This window comes from Buceros rhinoceros, unplaced genomic scaffold (assembly GCF_000710305.1).
Source record: "Buceros rhinoceros silvestris isolate BGI_N320 unplaced genomic scaffold, ASM71030v1 scaffold2491, whole genome shotgun sequence".
Taxonomy (NCBI): Eukaryota; Metazoa; Chordata; class Aves; order Bucerotiformes; family Bucerotidae; genus Buceros; species Buceros rhinoceros.
In genome coordinates this window covers 20680-39699 of record NW_010394663.1, presented here as the reverse complement: position 1 = coordinate 39699, position 19020 = coordinate 20680, and the positions used below count along the sequence as shown (strand labels likewise).

General features: G+C 35.9%; 1 protein-coding gene across 1 annotated transcript in view; it reads right to left on the bottom strand.

The window, feature by feature from the left end:
• The window catches only part of DMXL1 (Dmx-like 1), a gene marked incomplete at its 3' end in the record, with an annotated part of 42647 nt that overhangs the window by 12057 nt on the left and 11570 nt on the right, over positions 1–19020 (bottom strand). The window contains exons 6-17 of the mRNA XM_010145281.1: positions 15924–16099; positions 14635–14824; positions 12984–13152; positions 10052–10264; positions 8923–9176; positions 8139–8823; positions 7523–7644; positions 6865–6954; positions 6467–6569; positions 4251–4367; positions 2770–2994; positions 409–2106 (exon numbers count right to left, since the gene is read on the bottom strand). Coding sequence (XP_010143583.1) covers positions 409–2106; positions 2770–2994; positions 4251–4367; positions 6467–6569; positions 6865–6954; positions 7523–7644; positions 8139–8823; positions 8923–9176; positions 10052–10264; positions 12984–13152; positions 14635–14824; positions 15924–16099 — 4042 coding nt within the window. The remainder of the gene's footprint in view (positions 1–408; positions 2107–2769; positions 2995–4250; positions 4368–6466; positions 6570–6864; positions 6955–7522; positions 7645–8138; positions 8824–8922; positions 9177–10051; positions 10265–12983; positions 13153–14634; positions 14825–15923; positions 16100–19020) is intronic.

Below are 19020 nucleotides of genomic sequence, written 5' to 3'. Positions count from 1 at the left end.
AAGAGGAAAAATTTAAATAAAGAGTTGACGTTATTTGCTCTTCATGCAGGAAACTGAAAAAGTGGTATTATATAAAAAAAATCTATAATTTTTTTTCTCAATTTCTCCACATAGTGCAACAAACATCAGCCATTAATAAAGTTTTCTCTTCAAAAGTGAATTAGAAACAATTATGGTATGTGGACTGATGGACTAACACTGGCATTAACAGTTTTCAAGTCTGAAGTCTTGAAACTTTAGTTAAACAGAACATACTGTGATGGCACAATAAATAATTAGGCTATGAAACAAAACCATGATGAACTTTTCTAAGCCATAAAAATAATCCAGAACAGGAAAAATTTACAAAAGCAAACAAAAAAAGTTGTGAAGCATAGTAGGACATTTAACTTGGAGGAGACAGCTTACCCTGATTTCTGTCTCTGCTTTCTCCAATGTCAGTACTGGTAGTAGCAATTGTATCTGCCAAGGCCATCAGCGACATTTGCTCCATCCTAGTCAGACCTGGCAAGCTTGAATGCAGCAAGTGACGAGAAAGAACTTGCGCATGCTCTGGTCCAAAATAAGTTGGGCTATACTGAGAAAGATCGATGATTTTTGGTTTTGAACTGTCTTCATCTGCATCAAATGTAACAAGTTCATCCGTACTTATAACAGGATTTTGAAAGAGATCTTCATAATTGTCATCTGGTCTATCTTTTTTATTTTGACTGTTTTGATTATTAGACTTCTCTGAACAGGAATGAGATGAATCGTCATCTGCAGCAAGCAGAGCATACAAAGGCAATGGTGGAACAGAGTCTATTTCAATATAGTCTGTAGTCTCAGTTTTGCTGAAGGTTTTGGGATCTCTTGCAGTACTTCCACTAGCACTGATGGTCAGAGATCTGAGCCTCTTATCATGATTATGTTCAGATTCATTTATAGCAACCACTTCTCCAGCAATGCACTTCACGAGATGGGACAGAATAGCTTTTGCTCTACGTACTTTACCAAGATCCATAAGTTCCAACAGCTGATATGGATGGTATTGAGGTAAAGTGGGAGATAATGTATGAGCTGCTTCAAAAAGACCAGAATCTTCCATTTCTGTAGACAGATCACAGGCAGATCTTTTCCCACTAAGTTTCTGTGCCAGGCTGGTCATAGATCTGGTCAAGGCTCGCTTTGGTGGATGCAGACCTGAGGCAGCTGACTGGCTTTGTTTCATTACACTAGTTATACATGGTATACTTCCACTGTAGGAATCTGTATTAACGAGTTCCCGCTTGGAAGGTGATTGCCACTGGGAATAAACGTGCATTTCACAATCCATTCCAACTACAAGAATGCCATCACGCACCCAAGACAAGGAAACTGGAAAAGGAGCTGATCCCTCAACAGATGAAACCAAGTCAACACAACGCAGCAAAACAAACCTAGAAAGGGTTGTATCTTTCATACTGCCACCGTGGGAGATTGCTACCATCTCCTTACCATTTTGTTCTTGCATCTTCCCAGACAGCTGACCAAACATATAAAGTTTTGATCCAATTCCCACTGTTAGAATATGCGAACCATCTTCCCTAGACATCCAATCTAAGTGTACCATGTGCTTAGTGCTGGACATAATATTCCCACCATAAGACAGAGAAATATCTTGTTGGTTATATGCCACTAAACTAGTATCAATACTAACATCAGAGTCTAACATGGTGCCTATCTCATCTAAGTGAAGAGTCTGTTCTAGAATCCAAGAAGAACCCCCTGTAGATTCACATTCAAAAATACCAACATGCATGACAAAATCTTGAGAAAGATGACTATTTTTAGATGCTACCTGCTTGTATGCTACTGCTAATCTGTTCGTGTGTGCACAGCTAACTTCAGTCGGCCTTCCTGGAACATTAATAGCACTACTGCTAAGAAGCCCATCCTCAATCAGCAATGGCCATTCCTCCCATACATATGTAACATCACTACGTGTGCTACATTGTGGCACTGAAGAAGCTGATGATTTAGTGGCAACTCGGCATCTCCAGAAACGAACTTTTCCATCAGAGCACGAAGTAGCCAGCAGATATGGGGCACGACAAACAGGATATATTGAAGAAGAACTCAGATGTCCTAAAATTAAATAAAATACACTTTTACGAGGGAAATATTAAAAAGCAAGTGAAAAAGTAAAGACATTTTTATTCAGTTATTTTATTATTCTGAAACAAAAAGAAGTATTAGTACTTCCTCACAAAAAGGGTTGTTTGCAGGGACTTACAAAGGAGACAACGTGACAAAAATACCCTTTGTTTCCATTTCATGCTCTACAGAGGAGTCAAATTAGGTGATTTAAATCTGAATATTAGTATCATCTCACCCCTCAAACAAACATTTCACATTCAGAAATCTAAAAATCTTTGTAAATATTCTCTGAAAGACTACTGATGGAAGCCTTAAAATTTAAGCACAGATCCTACTAAAAATTTCATGAACAACTGCAAAACTGAATTTGTGTTTCTATTATTCTTTTTATTGCAAGAATCTGGAATTCAATAAATATTACACCTTAAATAGAAGCTCTATTTCAGCATTAGTTCCAGGATCAAGATACAAAGTCTTGTTTTAGCAAGTTTTAGCAAACCTTTTGGATTCACCTACATGCATTTTAACAACAAATACCAAACTCACTATTACTTTGTTTCTATTTTAAGACCAAGGTGAGAGAGGCAAGGATTCCTTATTTTATTCTTAAAAAAACCCCAAAACCAACCAATCAAAAAAACCCACACAAACCTGCTGATGGCTTTACACTTATTATCTCTACTCCTTCTGGCAAATTCAGCTCTTGACTATACACCATTTTGGAAGACAGAGTAAGCCAACTGGTGCTCTGCAGGTTTGCTCTACAGGCCTGGTACTTTTGAGTGAAAGGTGATTGGATCTTCTCTGGATCTGGTGAAGAATGCAATTCTTCTGTTTGCGCTGCTGCTTCAGGTGCATTTGAATCTATCTTTTCATCTAAAAAAGTTTGTCCTGTTAATTTTAAAAAGTTGATGATTTCTTTTAATCTAAAAAGTAATTTCACTCACCTTAAAAGTTTGAAAAAGACAGGTAAAACATGACTTAAAATTCTACTTTCATTCTAATAAAATGCATTCCCACACTCAGATTTAAGGAAGAATGCTAGCAAACCTCAGATTAAATACTTCCAAAATTCTAGAACTGGTCACAAATTACAGCTTTAAACTCTTCAGAACTAAAAGAATCAAACTGTGACCAGAAACACCAAAACTGCAGATGAAAGACCTATGTATGTGGTCATCCACGGAAACTAATGCTTCATGAGGCACAAAATACCTGCAGCTAGAGAAAATTAAATGAAGACCTCCTTGCCTTACCTTACAAATTGGGGAAAGGTATTCTTCAGAAAAGTTTTGTTAGTATTTGCTTAACGTGGAGGATGTTGGAGATTATGTGATATGAATGCTTCATTTTTTTTACCTTAATAAAACTCAAAATTTGAAGTATGAATTAGATGAATTTGGAATATGAAAATTGCGAGTAAGTTGGTTTCAAAGCCTTATCAGTAATCAGTAAATAGAAAATTTGGATCTTTAGTCTTCTCACAAACTTATAAACTAATTGCAGTAATACTTGAAAAAAACGAGGAAATTCTTTGAAAGCAACAGTAAGACAAACACCAATTTGGTTTAAATGATAAAACCATGCATTATTAACAGATTCCTCTGGCATGTCGTGAATGTCAGATCTAGGTTTTCTTAAAATCTTTAAATGTTAACAGAAAACTACTGAAACATATCTTAGCTTACTTAAAAAGTTTCATAGTTTTTGTGGTAGTTTGGTAGTCTGAAAGAGAACCAGCAGATTTCATAACTGTAATTGTATCTCTGATGTTTAGGTGCTTCAGACTATAGTCCAGTTTAAAACTTGAGAAAACTGAAAAACTGCAGAACAAAAAGTTCTGAGAAGCAAACCATCTGTTAGGCTGTATTAAAACCAAATAAAAAAAAAATCTGTCCTTAGAATGCACAAAAAATCCCTAACTTTGGGCTCAGGCTGAACTCAAGTGTCAGCATTTTGAAGATTATGAAGTAATCAAGAAAGAATGAGTTGTGATGAAAGCTTATAATTGAAGAACTGCAGATTCTTTTCAAAAAGCTGAAATACAATCTAGAACATGCTGAATAGCAAATATATTCACAAGACAGTGACTTTATTTTTTTAAAGTGAACACTACACGAAAGAGAGCTTACCTATTGAGACAGGAATTGACTTCAAATGTAAATGCCACATATGTAGTAATGACTGGTTTTGAGCATACTCTATTACTATTAAGTAGAATTTTTCAGAGAATCCGTTCTGGTGGTTTCCTGATGAAATTCAGAACAGGAAGATCTTAGCAGTTATTAACCTGAAAGCAGAACTAGATTTTGCTGGGTAGCAAATAATCACATTAAGCTGTCATGAACTAATACTGAAATGCAACGGTCTGACTACATCTAACTCTGTTATATTAGTTTTCTCAGTATTTTATCACAAGCAATAACTATTATAATTATAGGTACACACATGAAGAACTGTCAATGTTTTCGTTAGAGAGGACAACATATTTGCCCGAATTTGCTGTGTTTAAAGTAAATGCCAGGATGTACTCTCTGCTCTACACCTTTGCCTTTTACCTGCCTGTCCCTTAGAGTTTCTTAGCCATCTGTTACTGGTAACTGTAATGCAGTGAGCTAGACAGAGGTTTGGCCTTTAACATATTAAAAATATGCAAGTAACATCTAGAGAAGAAATGCCGTGTCAGTGGTTTGGAAAGTCACAGCCTGGTCTAATGGATAGGCTCATGTATCACAAACCAGTCTGACTGACCACCTAGTCTGGAACACACAAGAAGTACAATGCTTCCTCCTACGAAATTATTTGCTATAGTTTCACCCAAGAAAAGACGATAGTAGTTGTAGTATCAATAAACAGCCCATTTCTGAAGGGTGCACCCAGCCATTCTCCTTTCTTAGCACCAAAGCTAATTAGGGCCAAGAAGGGATAGTTAGTTCAGTAACCAAGAAGAAATAGTTTGCCTTTCCTCCCTGATTCCCTACAACCCTACTTAAGGTGTGCATCTGCATAAAGCATGATCAAGAATAAGCTGAATTTCCCCTGTGATTTTAGGATTAGGTTGCTTATAGTACTGTAGAAAAATGCAAAATTTTTTAAAAAACAACACAAGCTAAATACTTTATCACAGAGAAAAGAGCAGTGATTTTTAAAATGAAAAGAGCTTTAACATACTTCAAAATACTTTTGAATTTGAATATATGTGAACTATATGCTTCTAATTTAAGGCTTTTTCAAAGGATCCATTTAGTCCAGTTTCTTACATGGCAGCAATCCATACAGACCTTCAGAACACATACAGATGTATAAAGTGGCCCTTTTCTGACACTAAATAGCTTCCATATTTCTTTTCAAGTCCTTTCTGTATATCACACTCCAGATGCCAATGTACAACAAATATAAACTGTAGAGTAAGACTTCTTTTTGTTTTCTATTTTGTTCCTAATTTTCAATATCCCATTTGCATTTTTTTGACCTCTGCTGAGAGCTGAGATAATCTGTGAAAGTGACATCCCAAGTACTCCAAATCTCTTTCTTGACTAGAAACATTTAATTCAGAATTGATCACTATGTGTATACAGTTCAGGTAATATCTCCCTAGATGTCTCCCTTCTAACAAAAATAAATTTCATGTACCAAGTTCTATGCAACATTTTGACACTGTTCCACAATTTTGCTTTCTTTTATTCAGCATTCCCTTTACTACTGCAGATGACTTGGTATTAGAAGCTTTACTCTGACTCCTTTTTTCCACATTACTTCATTGGAACAGAACAAAACAAAACTGAGATGCCTATATAACACAATCACTGATGCACTTTACGCAGGAAAACTGAAAATTTATTCCAGAGTAATTCACGTCTGTGTTAACACCTAAAAATCCATAGCTACTCATAGTATCGTGTTTTACACTTGTGTTTTGGGGGATTTGTTTTACTACACCACGCAAGGCCTAAGAAGCAGTGTTTAGCTGATGTAAAGGAAGAACATCCACCCCAAAATCATGTAATAAGCTCTGTCTATGTAATACCCTACAGCTACAAGTTCTACATTTGAAACCTTCTCCCCCTCATGTAAGGAAGGTACCAGCAATGGAATGCTTAATAAGGTACATGATGGATATCGCATGACTTAAGCTACTTTATATACAATTTGTTTGCACACTACTCTTAAAGGATATGAAACACCCATGAGTTTCATTAGACTAGAATTTCTTCTTTGGTATATTAAGATCTCAAAGTAAGGTCTTTGACCTCAAAATGCTAAAAGTTATATAACATGTTCTTTTTCCTCTGTGGAATGAAAAGTACAGTACTTTGTCTTCAATGCTCTATGAAAAGGAATTCTTTACCAGAATTTGATAAATTGTTCCTCTTTTCAGATAGTTCCTTCTCCTGGTTGTTTAAAATAAAGTCTTCTTGAAAAACATGGAGTAATTGTGTTTTTCTGCCATGCTGAGAAAGTAAAAACACATATAAGAAGTGAACATCATGTTTAAGATCTCTCTTTAATATGTAAGCTTTTAACTTGATAAGTTAAACACATCAGTGAAAGATTTCAAGAAAATGCACCTTCATTACTCACATTCTTTAAATCTTCAGGTACTGTGAAACCAAAAAGCAAGTATATGTCAGAATCAATCTTTAAACACCTCATCTTTACCTGATAGAAAGCTACAGGTATAACCCTTATTAGCACTTTCTAAACAAGATAATTATAGTATAAAATTAGTACAGAGAAAGATCTTACAAGCTCTGTGATAGCATCCAGTTCAATGATACATCCTGGGCGGGCTGTAGATTGCTGACTTATGATGTTAAAAACTTCACCAACATATTTCTGTTTAAAAAAGAATCAGGGTATGGTTAACTCAGTTTTGTGCATTTCTGAGGCACAGCCTGATAGGTAGGTGTAATATCGCTTAGCAAATGTTAACTCGAGCATTAAAAATACACTGGTTGCAATCCACCAAGAGCACAGGTAACATTCTCAGTTTTAACAAGAGTCACATCTTCAATGACTGAGAGGTGGAAAACATTTGGAAACCTTATATTCAGCAGTTTATCATCCCTTCCCCAATCTGCACTGATGTCTCAGCTTTTCCTCAGGATGGGTAATGCACAGTCACAGATTGTTGCTCTTTAACTACTCCTTGTAGTGCAAGTGATTCAGAGGTATCTCCCAACCAAACACTGACCTGCCTCAATATGTAGAGTTTGAGATTAAACACAATGCAGTACAGCTACAAAGTTAAAAAGCTTTACTACATCTGTTTTTACAAGCAGAGCTAAATTACCAGGATCTGTGAAATTCTCAACCACCATCTCAGCCAGTTACTAACAAGTCTGAAACTAGAGCTACTGAATCAAGTTTCAACTTTCAAAATTTGAGACAGCTTCTCACTTACAGAAATTTCTGGATTGGAGAGCTCACACAGAAGTTTCTTAGCATCTATAACAGCTTGATATAATCTCAAATGCTGTCCATCACTAGCCACAAAGCAAGCACTTGGAGAATTACAGTATGCACCTGAAAAACAGGAATAAAAAAAGTGCTCAAATTTTTTTTTTTTTTTGCAAAAGGCAGTTTTGAAGTTCAGAAAGGAAACAGCATAAGGAAATTCTCTTTCACAAGTAAGAACTACAAAGTTTAATGCTGTGCTCAGCAACCAAATCAAGCTATAGGAAAGGAAACAAGAATTCCACTTGCAAACCAGAGCAAAATCTACATTTGCTTTTAAGTGCTCAACATGCTGTGAAGAATGCACTGGCCTCTAAGAACTTTATAGCATTAGCTCCTAAAATAACAAAAATATACAACGGGGCAGAGAACACAGCAATTCTTCAGACAAGAATAAACAACTCCCAAGTTATCAGCAGCCTAGAAATTTGTGAAATAAAGGACCCAAGGTTAACTTTTTTTCTCCCAATGACTTCAAATGTATCTATTATCTATTTAAAAGCATTATTTGTTTATATTACTTCTATTCTAGAATGCTTGACAAATCAGGAAATGAAACTCACCAAGGCAATAGCTGGGTATAAGTGTGGGCAGCCATGCAACATTAGAAAAAGCTGAAACATGGAGAGAATTGATCCGAGCAAGTTCAGAAACTCCACCAGAAAAGGACAAAGGCCCGACAGGGTCAACTCTCCAAAGAATAAGTTCACTGTAAACCACACTGGGATCCTGGGATGTTACACTTGCATTGCTTCTACTCTGAAGTCTCACTGGTGACTCCTGAGACTTCAAAGAATCACTTGTTTTGTCTGTATTCTCAACTTCTGGTGAAATTAGAGCATTGTGATGTGAGGTTGTAAGTAGCAGTGGTAATACTGAATGGCAAGCCAAGTCATTAAGATGAAAACGGTGACCACAATATCGGGATTTATGTGAAATACTGACTACAGTTGAAAAAGCAGATTCCTCAGCAAAACTCACTAGCCACTGGTTCAGTGACCCATCTGCATGTTTGGAAATCATCATGACATTAGGCGTGAAGATACTTAGTTTTAAACTGTTTGTTGATTTACTGTGTCCAGAAGAGATAAGCATAGATGAAGACCGTGTAAGACTGGGAGGCTTTTGTTTGCCTTGTTGAATAGCTAAGTCAACATTTTTGGTACAAGCATACATCACTATACTTCTGCAAAGAGAGTTTGCATCACCCGTTGGAAATGCAACAGGAATTCTTGAGACAAATGACACCTGGAATTTTGAGAAAGGGAGAAGGAATAACTATTAAAGTTATTTTATTATCATACTTCTCACCAAATAAAAATGTGTAATCCAGAAAAAATAAAGTACCTGCACCTGGCGAAACATGCCAGGCTGGTATTCATCCAGCCAGTCCACATGCCATACCAGTAGGGAACCATCCATAGGATGTATACTGAATAGCATGTCAGCATTTTTACTCCATTCAGAAAGCAGTACTTCAATTTCATGATCAATAATAGCAGAAGATAAAGGAACAAGGCTTGAATTTTGAGTAGTTTTCTCATCACCCAGTTCCTTTTTTTCTTGGTCTCCTTTTTGTTCCTCTCCATCTTCATCAGCTTCTAGAGTACACACAGATACATATACATTACATTCAAAGGCAGAAGTATAGCAGGCAGCATTATTCAAGCATTTGAGTACTCTTCAGGCCTTTTATAATCCCCTCATATAAGCACAAATTTAAAATTATAAGAATATTTAGCCAGAAATCCTTTAGTGGACTTAAGTCAATGACTAACAAACCAAAATAGTCTATCAGCTTCTAGAGTACACACAGATACATATACATTACATTCAAAGGCAGAAGTATAGCAGGCAGCATTATTCAAGCATTTGAGTACTCTTCAGGCCTTTTATAATCCCCTCATATAAGCACAAATTTAAAATTATAAGAATATTTAGCCAGAAATCCTTTAGTGGACTTAAGTCAATGACTAACAAACCAAAATAGTCTATATTGCACTTTAATCAGAAATGCTCTTTCCCCATTTTATATAAACTTTTTTGTACGCGTATGCAAGAAAAAAGCAGATATCTTCAAATTCTATATATTCAAATTAATTTACTATATTATGTTACAGAATAGAGCTATGTAAATTAGTTGTGCTTTAGAAAAATAATAATTAAGGTTGCACCTGCTTCCTTAAAAACATTAAAGTAATAAACTTTCATGCAAAGGCCTCAAGGTCAGCCTAAGTAAATAACATAGTCTTCAGCATAAGTAACTCCAAATCTCTGAAACAACAGTTAACAAATTCAGAATTTCTAGATACGGATTTTTACAAATCACTTAGGTCCTCCCAGCATAAGGGAAAGAAATGCATAGAAATGCTACTGTATGCTTACACATCAAATTGCTCGTCTCTTACTTCACATGAAAGAACACTACAAATTACTTTGTAAAATGGAAGCTATTTCTCTGTGATTAGACTTTTACCTTCTTCTGATCTGCCATGCATTTGATTAGATTCCTCAGTGTTAGTCTCAGAAGAATGATGTTCAAAACTCTTTTTAAGTTGTTGCAAAAATACCTCTATGGACAAGGTAAAATGAAGTTCTTTATTGTTCAGCCAGTGCACAACAAAAGGTCCGCTTTTTTCTTCATTTTCACCAAGACTCAGAGATGTAATAGAAGGTAGTAGAGGAATATCTACCAGAAAAAGATGTGACATTTTTGAAAACCAAGCATGGTCAAAAAAATAATTTTAGAGAAATTGTTTTGAAGCAGAAACCCTACCGTGAAAAAAATACACTAAGCGTATTGTCATTTGTCATTCATTTCAGCAACATCTACTTCCAGTATTAAACTGCTTGACTGCTACTACAAGAGTTGTTCCACAGGGAGATCTTTGGTGTGCTTACATTAGGATTACAGTATGGCCTTGCACTGGTACATCTTCATGACATTAACACTGTCCATACAGGTTAATTTACCTTCTCTTTTGCTACTAGAGTTCAGTACAAACCAAATAATTTAAGCATACGGTCTCACATTTAGTCCACAATAGAGGCTGCAGGAGGTACACTGTAATCAATGATCATGTATGACAGGGCTTACCCTAGCAAAAACTAGTACAGTGACTAAATGACATCCTCTGTAATGCCATCACAAAGCAGTTTTTCTGATTCCTACAGATTCCATTGCTATTTTACACTGACTTATGATGCTACTTGGTGTCCCAGGTAGGTGTAGAAAATAAAGCAGTAATCATCAAGTGACAGAAGCAAGAATCAGACTGCTGCGGAGCAACATCATCTAAATGAAGTATGGCTAAAAACTGGCTAGGTGATGTACTGCCATTTCCCCACATGAGCCACAACATGGCATTTAATTCCTACCTAGAATTCTGCATATATACACATTCCCATCTCACTCTGCTCCCTATTTATGCAGCACTACTTGAATTCCACTCCCTGGGAGACAACATATTTTTTACTGCAATCGTTTGGGGGTTTTGTTTGTTTGTTTTTCCAAAGCCAGTGATGGCTTTGAATTACTTACTGTCCGGTCTACCATAAGAAAATGATAGCTGAGGGCACACAGGTAGAATAAAGGACCACCAGGACTATCAGCAATTTTGTTGTGGTAAGGAGATGCAGCAGGATAAGGGGGCAAGAGGAGCACAGAGCGTTCAAGAAATACAGTCTGTCTTCCCAAAAAGGCCAGTTAACTCGAGTCTCAAAAATATTGTAATACACTTGGCAGAAGCAGAACTTGGAGGAAGAATTCTGTTGAACTCCCTTCGGAAGACAAAGCTATAGTAAACATGAATAAGAAGGTGAACTAGAAAGATGACTTTTCAGATTAGATTATAAATCTACATACTTTGACTATACATCAAACCATCACCAAAGAAAGAAATTTTTTCCCCACCGTTCTACCCAGCTTCTAACTGATGCTCTGCTCTGGACAAAATCCTTAGTGAATTTTTATTTGCTTCATAAATCACATCTGCTCTTTCCAGAAAACTCCTAGGGTGTTTGGATTCAGTAACTTTTTTCTGGATTTGCCTAGAAATAATTTTGTCCTAAAAATCACTGCTTATTCCTTTTGCTGAAGTCCACCCAGGATGAATACCAGTTTACTAACACTCTACTATAAAAGAAGGTCTCAAGGATTTTGTTGCTGTAAGAAAAGGAGTTTCAAAATTAACAATGCAACACCAATAAAAATTAAGACCTTTTTATACATGACAGCATTATTCTTCTTCAAAAAGCGAAGTGAATGAGATAAAGCTCCTTTGCCCTTAGCTTTATCAAGTACTTTGAATGTTGTAATTACAGCAAATTTTCAAGTGAAAGATCATAAACCAATTTGGTTTAAATTAAAAAAAAAACTACAATGAGGTTTTCAGATTAAATTTAATTTCAAAAGGGCAAACTAAAACGACTACTTAGGAGAATTTGGTTAGACTGAGGTACTTAAGGACTTGACAGTGAGGAAGAACAACTATTTCTTTAAATTAAGATTTACAATGTGAATTACTTTGAACAGAGGTTCTGCATTAAAGAGCAACCTATTATCCTCCAATCTACTGAGTTAAAGGCCAAGTGATCCAAAAGACAGCACTAAGACAGAATATTAAAACAGATAACATAGAAGCAATAGGAGATTCAAAAGGCTAAAGACAAGTGTTAGATACCTCAGAAAACCTTTTACCATTCTTTTCCAAAACTATTTTTATTCCCATTCTGAGTATGCTGTTCAGCACATTTATATTGCAGACTACTAAAAGCGAAATTCAAGTTTATTTTGTTATTATGTATAAACAAACAAGGAAAGAAGTGCATCAAGAGTAGATACAAAACATAGATATGGCACTCCTATTCAGTTTTGCAATGAGCAAACGTGCTTCATTTTCAGTGTACATAAGCTATTATGAAGACAGAAATTTTAGCTAATTAGGGGATTTTCCTTAATGCCTATTAACATGTTGCTTGACTGCAAGACAGTATTGAAGTTCATGGAACAGAAGGGGAAGGCATTTTTTGCTTGGTTCAAAGACAGAAGAGAAGTATGGACGTGTGGTTACTTCAGACACTTAGTGTCAGATACGTAGTTTCAAGAACCTTGGAAAATCTTGATCTGTTAGTGTGCTTCAATGTCACACGCAATTCTTAGCATCTCAGACCAGTTAAAAGTTGACCAAGAATGAAAGACAGGATTACTATAAAGCAAATGTATTCAGATCATTTCATTACTGTAGAAGGAGGTTCTTTCATGCATTAAATAAAACCAACACGCTAGTAATTTTGCATGATCATGTAAAAATTGTATAAATACATCTGAGCCAGTTAAGCTTACAAAGATAACACAGAACTAACAGAAATTGTAGCTCTCTGTAGCAAGGTTTTACCACACTTCTTACCTGTGGCTGGATTGATACTGGCAGCAATATGGAAGTGACAAAGTGCATTTGCATGAGGAGGAACATTCCTGTGAACTTCATGCGGATCTTGCTGATGAGGAGCATATCCAGTATGTGCTATAACTGCGCTTGACCTCCTCCTCCCTCGTCTGAAGTGCCTCAGGTTTAGCTGCATGAAGAATAAGGTGTAATTTTAACTCCTTTCAAAAAGAAAAAGCAGGTTTCATCTTTAAGTTGTTTTCTAGATACTAGTGAATGAAGTTTTTCAGATTAAAAGCTACTTTAAAACATCAGTGGAGTTTCTTGCATATATTACAGTGTTCAGGTTCTCTCTGCAGTAGAGAGATACCAGTGCCTTCAGATTCATTTGAGTGCCCATACAGTACCTCATTGTAGTAACTGCTTCATATTTCAGGCAGCAGACAATGTTCATACAGTTTTTGTACTTGAACAGAAAATAATACTGTTTTTCATAAACATATACAATGCTTATTCAATATCCTGAACAAACGAAGCAGCATTATCTGAATAATCTTACTTCAGAGACTGAAAAACTGGGTCGGTACTTTGGATCTGCTTAGATCAGTACTTCAACTCCCATCATAAGGGCCCAGTGGTTTTTAAGGTCTTACTCCCTTTATGCAAAGACATGTTTCCAAGGGGAAAGTAATACTGAGTTTTAAGATTGACTATGCCAGTATTAAAAAGTAACACTCCACATACTGCACAGTTCAAGCCTGTTGTGCTGTAGAACCAAAAGGCACAAGAAGGTACACAATTTGTGTTAAGGGTGGTATTACACTTTCAGCATTCCTTTTCACTTGCTATCCTTTGAATCTTACAACAGCACACTCACATGAATTAGTTTTCTCTCAATTTTTATGTAATTGTTCTGATGTCTAATGTTGTCTCTAATTTTCAACAGGAACACAGAACTGTCTCCAACTTCCTTTCCCCTCCCCCCTTTCTGTAATTTTTTTTGCTGTGTTGTGTCTTTCAGCCTATCCTATTTTTCTTCTAAGCCACATATGCTAAGGAAGCATGATAAATATATCACTCCATTAAGATAAAATCACAAGCTTACAGCTTTGTAGGAGACCACTAATGCTTCATTTTCCCCCTGCTTCCCATCAGTTAGAAAACACTGTCTGGTAAAGATCATTGTCTTAGAGATACAGTTTACAATGCAGCAGCAAAGCAGCAAAGGCTGTCCACCGTAGCACTGTTTTTCCCATTGCAAAAGCCAGAGAACATCCCACAACTCCAAAGGGAACAAGTAAGCCCCTACCATATATTTTAAGGCAGCATCATTAGTGGGTTTCACACCACTTATACACATACGTGCTCCACACTGTTCCTAGGCCTTTGAACTAGATACTGTAAACCACTTTGCTTCAGTCACCAGAGCAAAAGAGGAAGTACTGACACAAGAACAGTGGGTCTTCTAATGTGAAAGCGTAGTAGGATGGCTGTCACCTTAGCCTTCCTAAAGGCGATTTCAAGTAAATCCAATCTTTCATAACATCTAATGCACATACATGGTATAAAGGATTTCAGCTTATGGCACGTGTTCATGTTACTGCCTACAATCCTGTCTAAAATTACATGTGTGTACATGTGCTTATTTTTACCGGTCAGAGTAACTTCTTACCTCTAAAGCATTTTGCACTTTTTCCTTACTTGAAGTATTTCTTTTGAAGTTGTTTGTGAAGTTCACTGCTTCACTCCAATTGTTGTATCCTCCACCACACAACAGAGTGTCATTGGGTAACAAAGTCTCTGCCCAGAGACGACAAACATTATCCTTACAGCAAGTCAGGAGTACATTGCAGACAGCACCACTAATGAAAGAAAATGCAAGATGTGAAGAAGCTGCTTACTATCACACAGCATCAAAATAAAGCAAGTTTTCCGTTATGACTTTTCAGAATTGCAGCAAGTAACTTAAAGATACTAAGGAAAGAAAAACTCAACAATATGTTCGTATCTGAATATAAATCACACAAATTTGCAATACCAAATCACAGATTTCAATTTACAGAATTAGTCATGGTTAAGAGAGCAATATTTATGTTTTTCTTTCTGAAGTCCTTCATATAAAATGCTAATCATATTGTGGATACCTGTTCTCAGTTGTCCAGATCTTACCACTATATAGCGCTCACAAAATTATATATCCCAAACAGATATTTAAAACGAAACTGTCCTTAACTATTTTTCCAAATGCAATTTGTGCTACATGTATACTTAAAAATTTTAATTAACCTAAACTAAGCACTGAAAAAAACTACACCGATCATCAGTTCATGAAAGTTCACATTTTAGTTTTAGCTAAGAGTTGAAAACTATATGGATCATCTGACCAGACTGTCCAGTAGCAAACTCTCTTAGGTATCATGGAGTAGGAGGATTTTCAAAACTGACTTAAAGACTACAGTAATGGCTTTATGAAGATTTGAAAAGTTGGTATAAAGGATAGCACAAACTTGCTCAAACACAGTAAGATATGAGGAGTTCAAATGGCTACTGTTTGGAATAATATGGCAAAAAAGATGCTGGCAGGACACAAAATTGCTAACACTCCTTCAGTAAGACTGCAATTACTGTGAAAACTCACGACAGGTCATTTAGGAATCATCAGAACACACACCAAAAAAAATTTTGCAAAAGCTGACTTAGTATTTAGCCCAATCTCTAAGCCAGTCTGTGGGACTCCCTTCCTATCTTTCCAGTTTCTTCCCAGCTCAGAGTATGCTTACCATCCTCCTAAGAACTTCAGCGTGAAAGAATTATACAAACACAAATGAACCATATACAAAATGGGCAAACTCAATCATCATCTGAAGTAAACTGTACAATTTGTGTGACTTAACTGTACATCTGAGAAGACTGTACAGTTTGGGGGCAATTTACAAACCTCAGGTTATTAGAACTACTGACCGTGGCATGAATTTACTTGTCTTCCTCCATGAAAATGCATTTACTGATCGAGGATGAGCCAAATAAACAAATGAAAAATCAACTTCTTTTGCTTGTTTTTCTGGACTTGCACCAGGTGGGGTTATGGCTGATCGCCAGCTGTCTGCATTGTACCATACTTTCACAAGACAATCATCCTGGGGAAAGAAAAAAGACAGTAAATAAGACTGCCTTGCATGAGAACATGATACACTTCAAGTACTTCTGGGTATGTCTCCTGGGTTTTCGTTAAGTGAAATAGTTTTCTGATGACAAAAAGTCCATTCAGTAAACGGAACTTCAAACCCTGATCTTAAAAAAAAAAAAAAAAAAAAAAAAAAAAAAAAAAAAAAAAAAAAAAAAAAAAAAAAACACCACACAGAGTAGCAGACTTCCTTTTAATCTCTCTTGACAGTACTAATTTGCATCCAATTTTGCCGTTTCTAATTAGATCACAGTTTTTAACAACAAAAACGCAAGCTCTACGGGCTCGAGTTGGTATTCAAATGTTAATACAACCAATTCTACTTTCACAGAAAACCCCCAAAACCTAAACACACAAATTTAAGTGTTAGGAATACAAACAGAGGTCAAAGATGACATCTCAAAAATCAAGCTCAGTATTGCTCATCCTGCTTTTCTAAGTTACTCACATACATAAACTGAAAAAATCATATTCCTAGTGTTCTTCTCCTTATGCCTTTAAGGATCATATAAATTAATCTGGATCTAGATTTGCAAGCTGTTGATCAACTATTAAATATGAATGGTACTGAAATATTGTATTAATCTTGGTGTTCTTAACATGACCCCCTATTGCGGGGGCTCGTTTGGGTGACCAGCACTTTCTCTCAAAAAATTAGAAAAAAAGACAACACAGAAAAAAAAAAAGGCATTTTAAAGATTCAGCAGACAGGTAATTAATGGAGTCATTACGGTAAAAAATCCATTATTAATTTTCCTACTTATTCCTACTTATTTAGTACAAACTGATGCAGAGCACAATTAATGTAAGATAACACAACAGGATGCAAGAGATTTCAGTCAAAATCTCTGCAAGCATGTTACCTCCATAGACGCTATTTGCAGATTAATTTATTTTTCCAAAATTCAATCCTATTACAACATCAGAATCCATTAAAACTTGACTTTTAAAATAAATATTAAATCCTATTCATTAACAAAAATAATAGTGAAATACATACAGTATATATTACCAACAATGACAAAACACTTTTTGGGGGGATAAAACCTGTACTTGAACGTTTTTCAAGTAATAGTTATCTTAAACATGACTGAAATAACTCTCCCTTCAGCTAGTAAATGGCTGAAGACATCACAGAACACATAGCAAGCAATATGACACCCCAAAGAAGCAAAATGGGAATGGAGCGTGAGAACTTGTTCCTTTGTTATTACACAGAGTATAGTTTATAATCAAGAAAGGCTGGAAAATAGTCAATGGGAATACAGTTTACCTAGGATAAGAAATATAGAGTATTTTACAGATTTGTTACATCTTCAACTCTTCCTTAAAGATAGCAAATGCCTTAGAAGTTAGTCTCTAAGCAAGCATAATGATCAGAAATGGCAAGCTTTAGAGAACACAGCCAACTAAGCAAAATGTGCGATACTCATCTGTTCTTGATGCATACAGCTGAATTGTGAAAATATGCATGACAACTACCTTTTAAAAGACTTATCTGCAGGCTGAACCATCCTTGAATCTTTGTGCCTCAAGCATTTCCTGAGAGACATTATAATGCAAACAGGAACAGCAAAGTTCCACCTACTACAACTAAATCAGACACTGTTCAAACCCATCTTTATGTGTAGATACTAATCTTTCATCCATAGTTCTGCAACAGACTAAACCAAACTGCACAACTGTCTTTCACTCCTAAGTCTGCAACTTGTTCTGTCAGGTTAATACTGCTCTGGAAACGAACCAGGTTTTCACTATCTCAGTAACTGGATTGTCCCAATTAACCTTACATACTAGCATTTTGTTTTGTTTCTAATTATTCTGCAGTCTCTGATAGGTTCTTTACTCAGTAGAAGAAACCTGATGTCTACCTGCATCTGCTAATCTGTGTTAAAGCTGCTTATGACATTAAGTTTCCTGTTTCTTTTCTAATCAGTAGACTGAAAATGATTTTTTTTCTTTCCCCCGCCACAATCTTTCAGGATTCCACAAATTCTCACAAGATGGGTCTGGACAGCCTTACCAGAACTTTCCAAGCAATGTCAATGTGACTCCTCCCTCAAATAAAGACACCAGTATTATATGCAGAAAACAAGCGCTCATTTCACATCCCTTAACAAGTAATATAAATTCACGTATGGATTTGTCACATTTTTTCACTGGATCCTCTACCTTATCTTGATTTTTTTTTACCTGTTTTGACACATGAGGGTATTATTCTCCTACCAAACCTGAAAAACAAGTTTTGTACTATAAATAAAATACTAGTTTGTTAGTGTTTCAGGAAGTGAAAAGATACAATGGCAATGTTTAAATTTTTTTGCTTATTTTCCCATGAAGTTTTACTGCCTTTGCTGAGAAATGGCTCCATGCTGAGCACACAGAACTCTAAGACTCTGCGTCTTACAGACACAAATCTGTAAGACTGGCCACGAACAACAACTATGCGAATATACCTGAAGGGGAATGTGAATGCTCCTCTACATAAACAAATAGGCATACAGATACATTAACACAAAAAGATATTAAAGAGCTATTTTTGATTAATGGTGTCACAATAATGGTACAATGATGAACATGTTGACTCACTAGAAGAATATTCAGCAGTGAGCTCATCCACAGATCTCCCCCATTCCCCAGAACTCTTCTCTTTCTGACGTCTTATAATTTGGTACTAATTAAAAATGGGTATTTTAAAATCGTAAGCAGTGAATGTTTGTTGGGTTCCCTCTGTACTACCATTCTCCAAAATTCTTATTTACCAAAATATAAAGATGCATAGAGGGATTACTGGAAATAATATGCAAATGATATAAAAAAGAAATTTTTCATTAAAAAGCTTTTAAAAAAAAAGTCTAGTTTTGTTTTATTTGT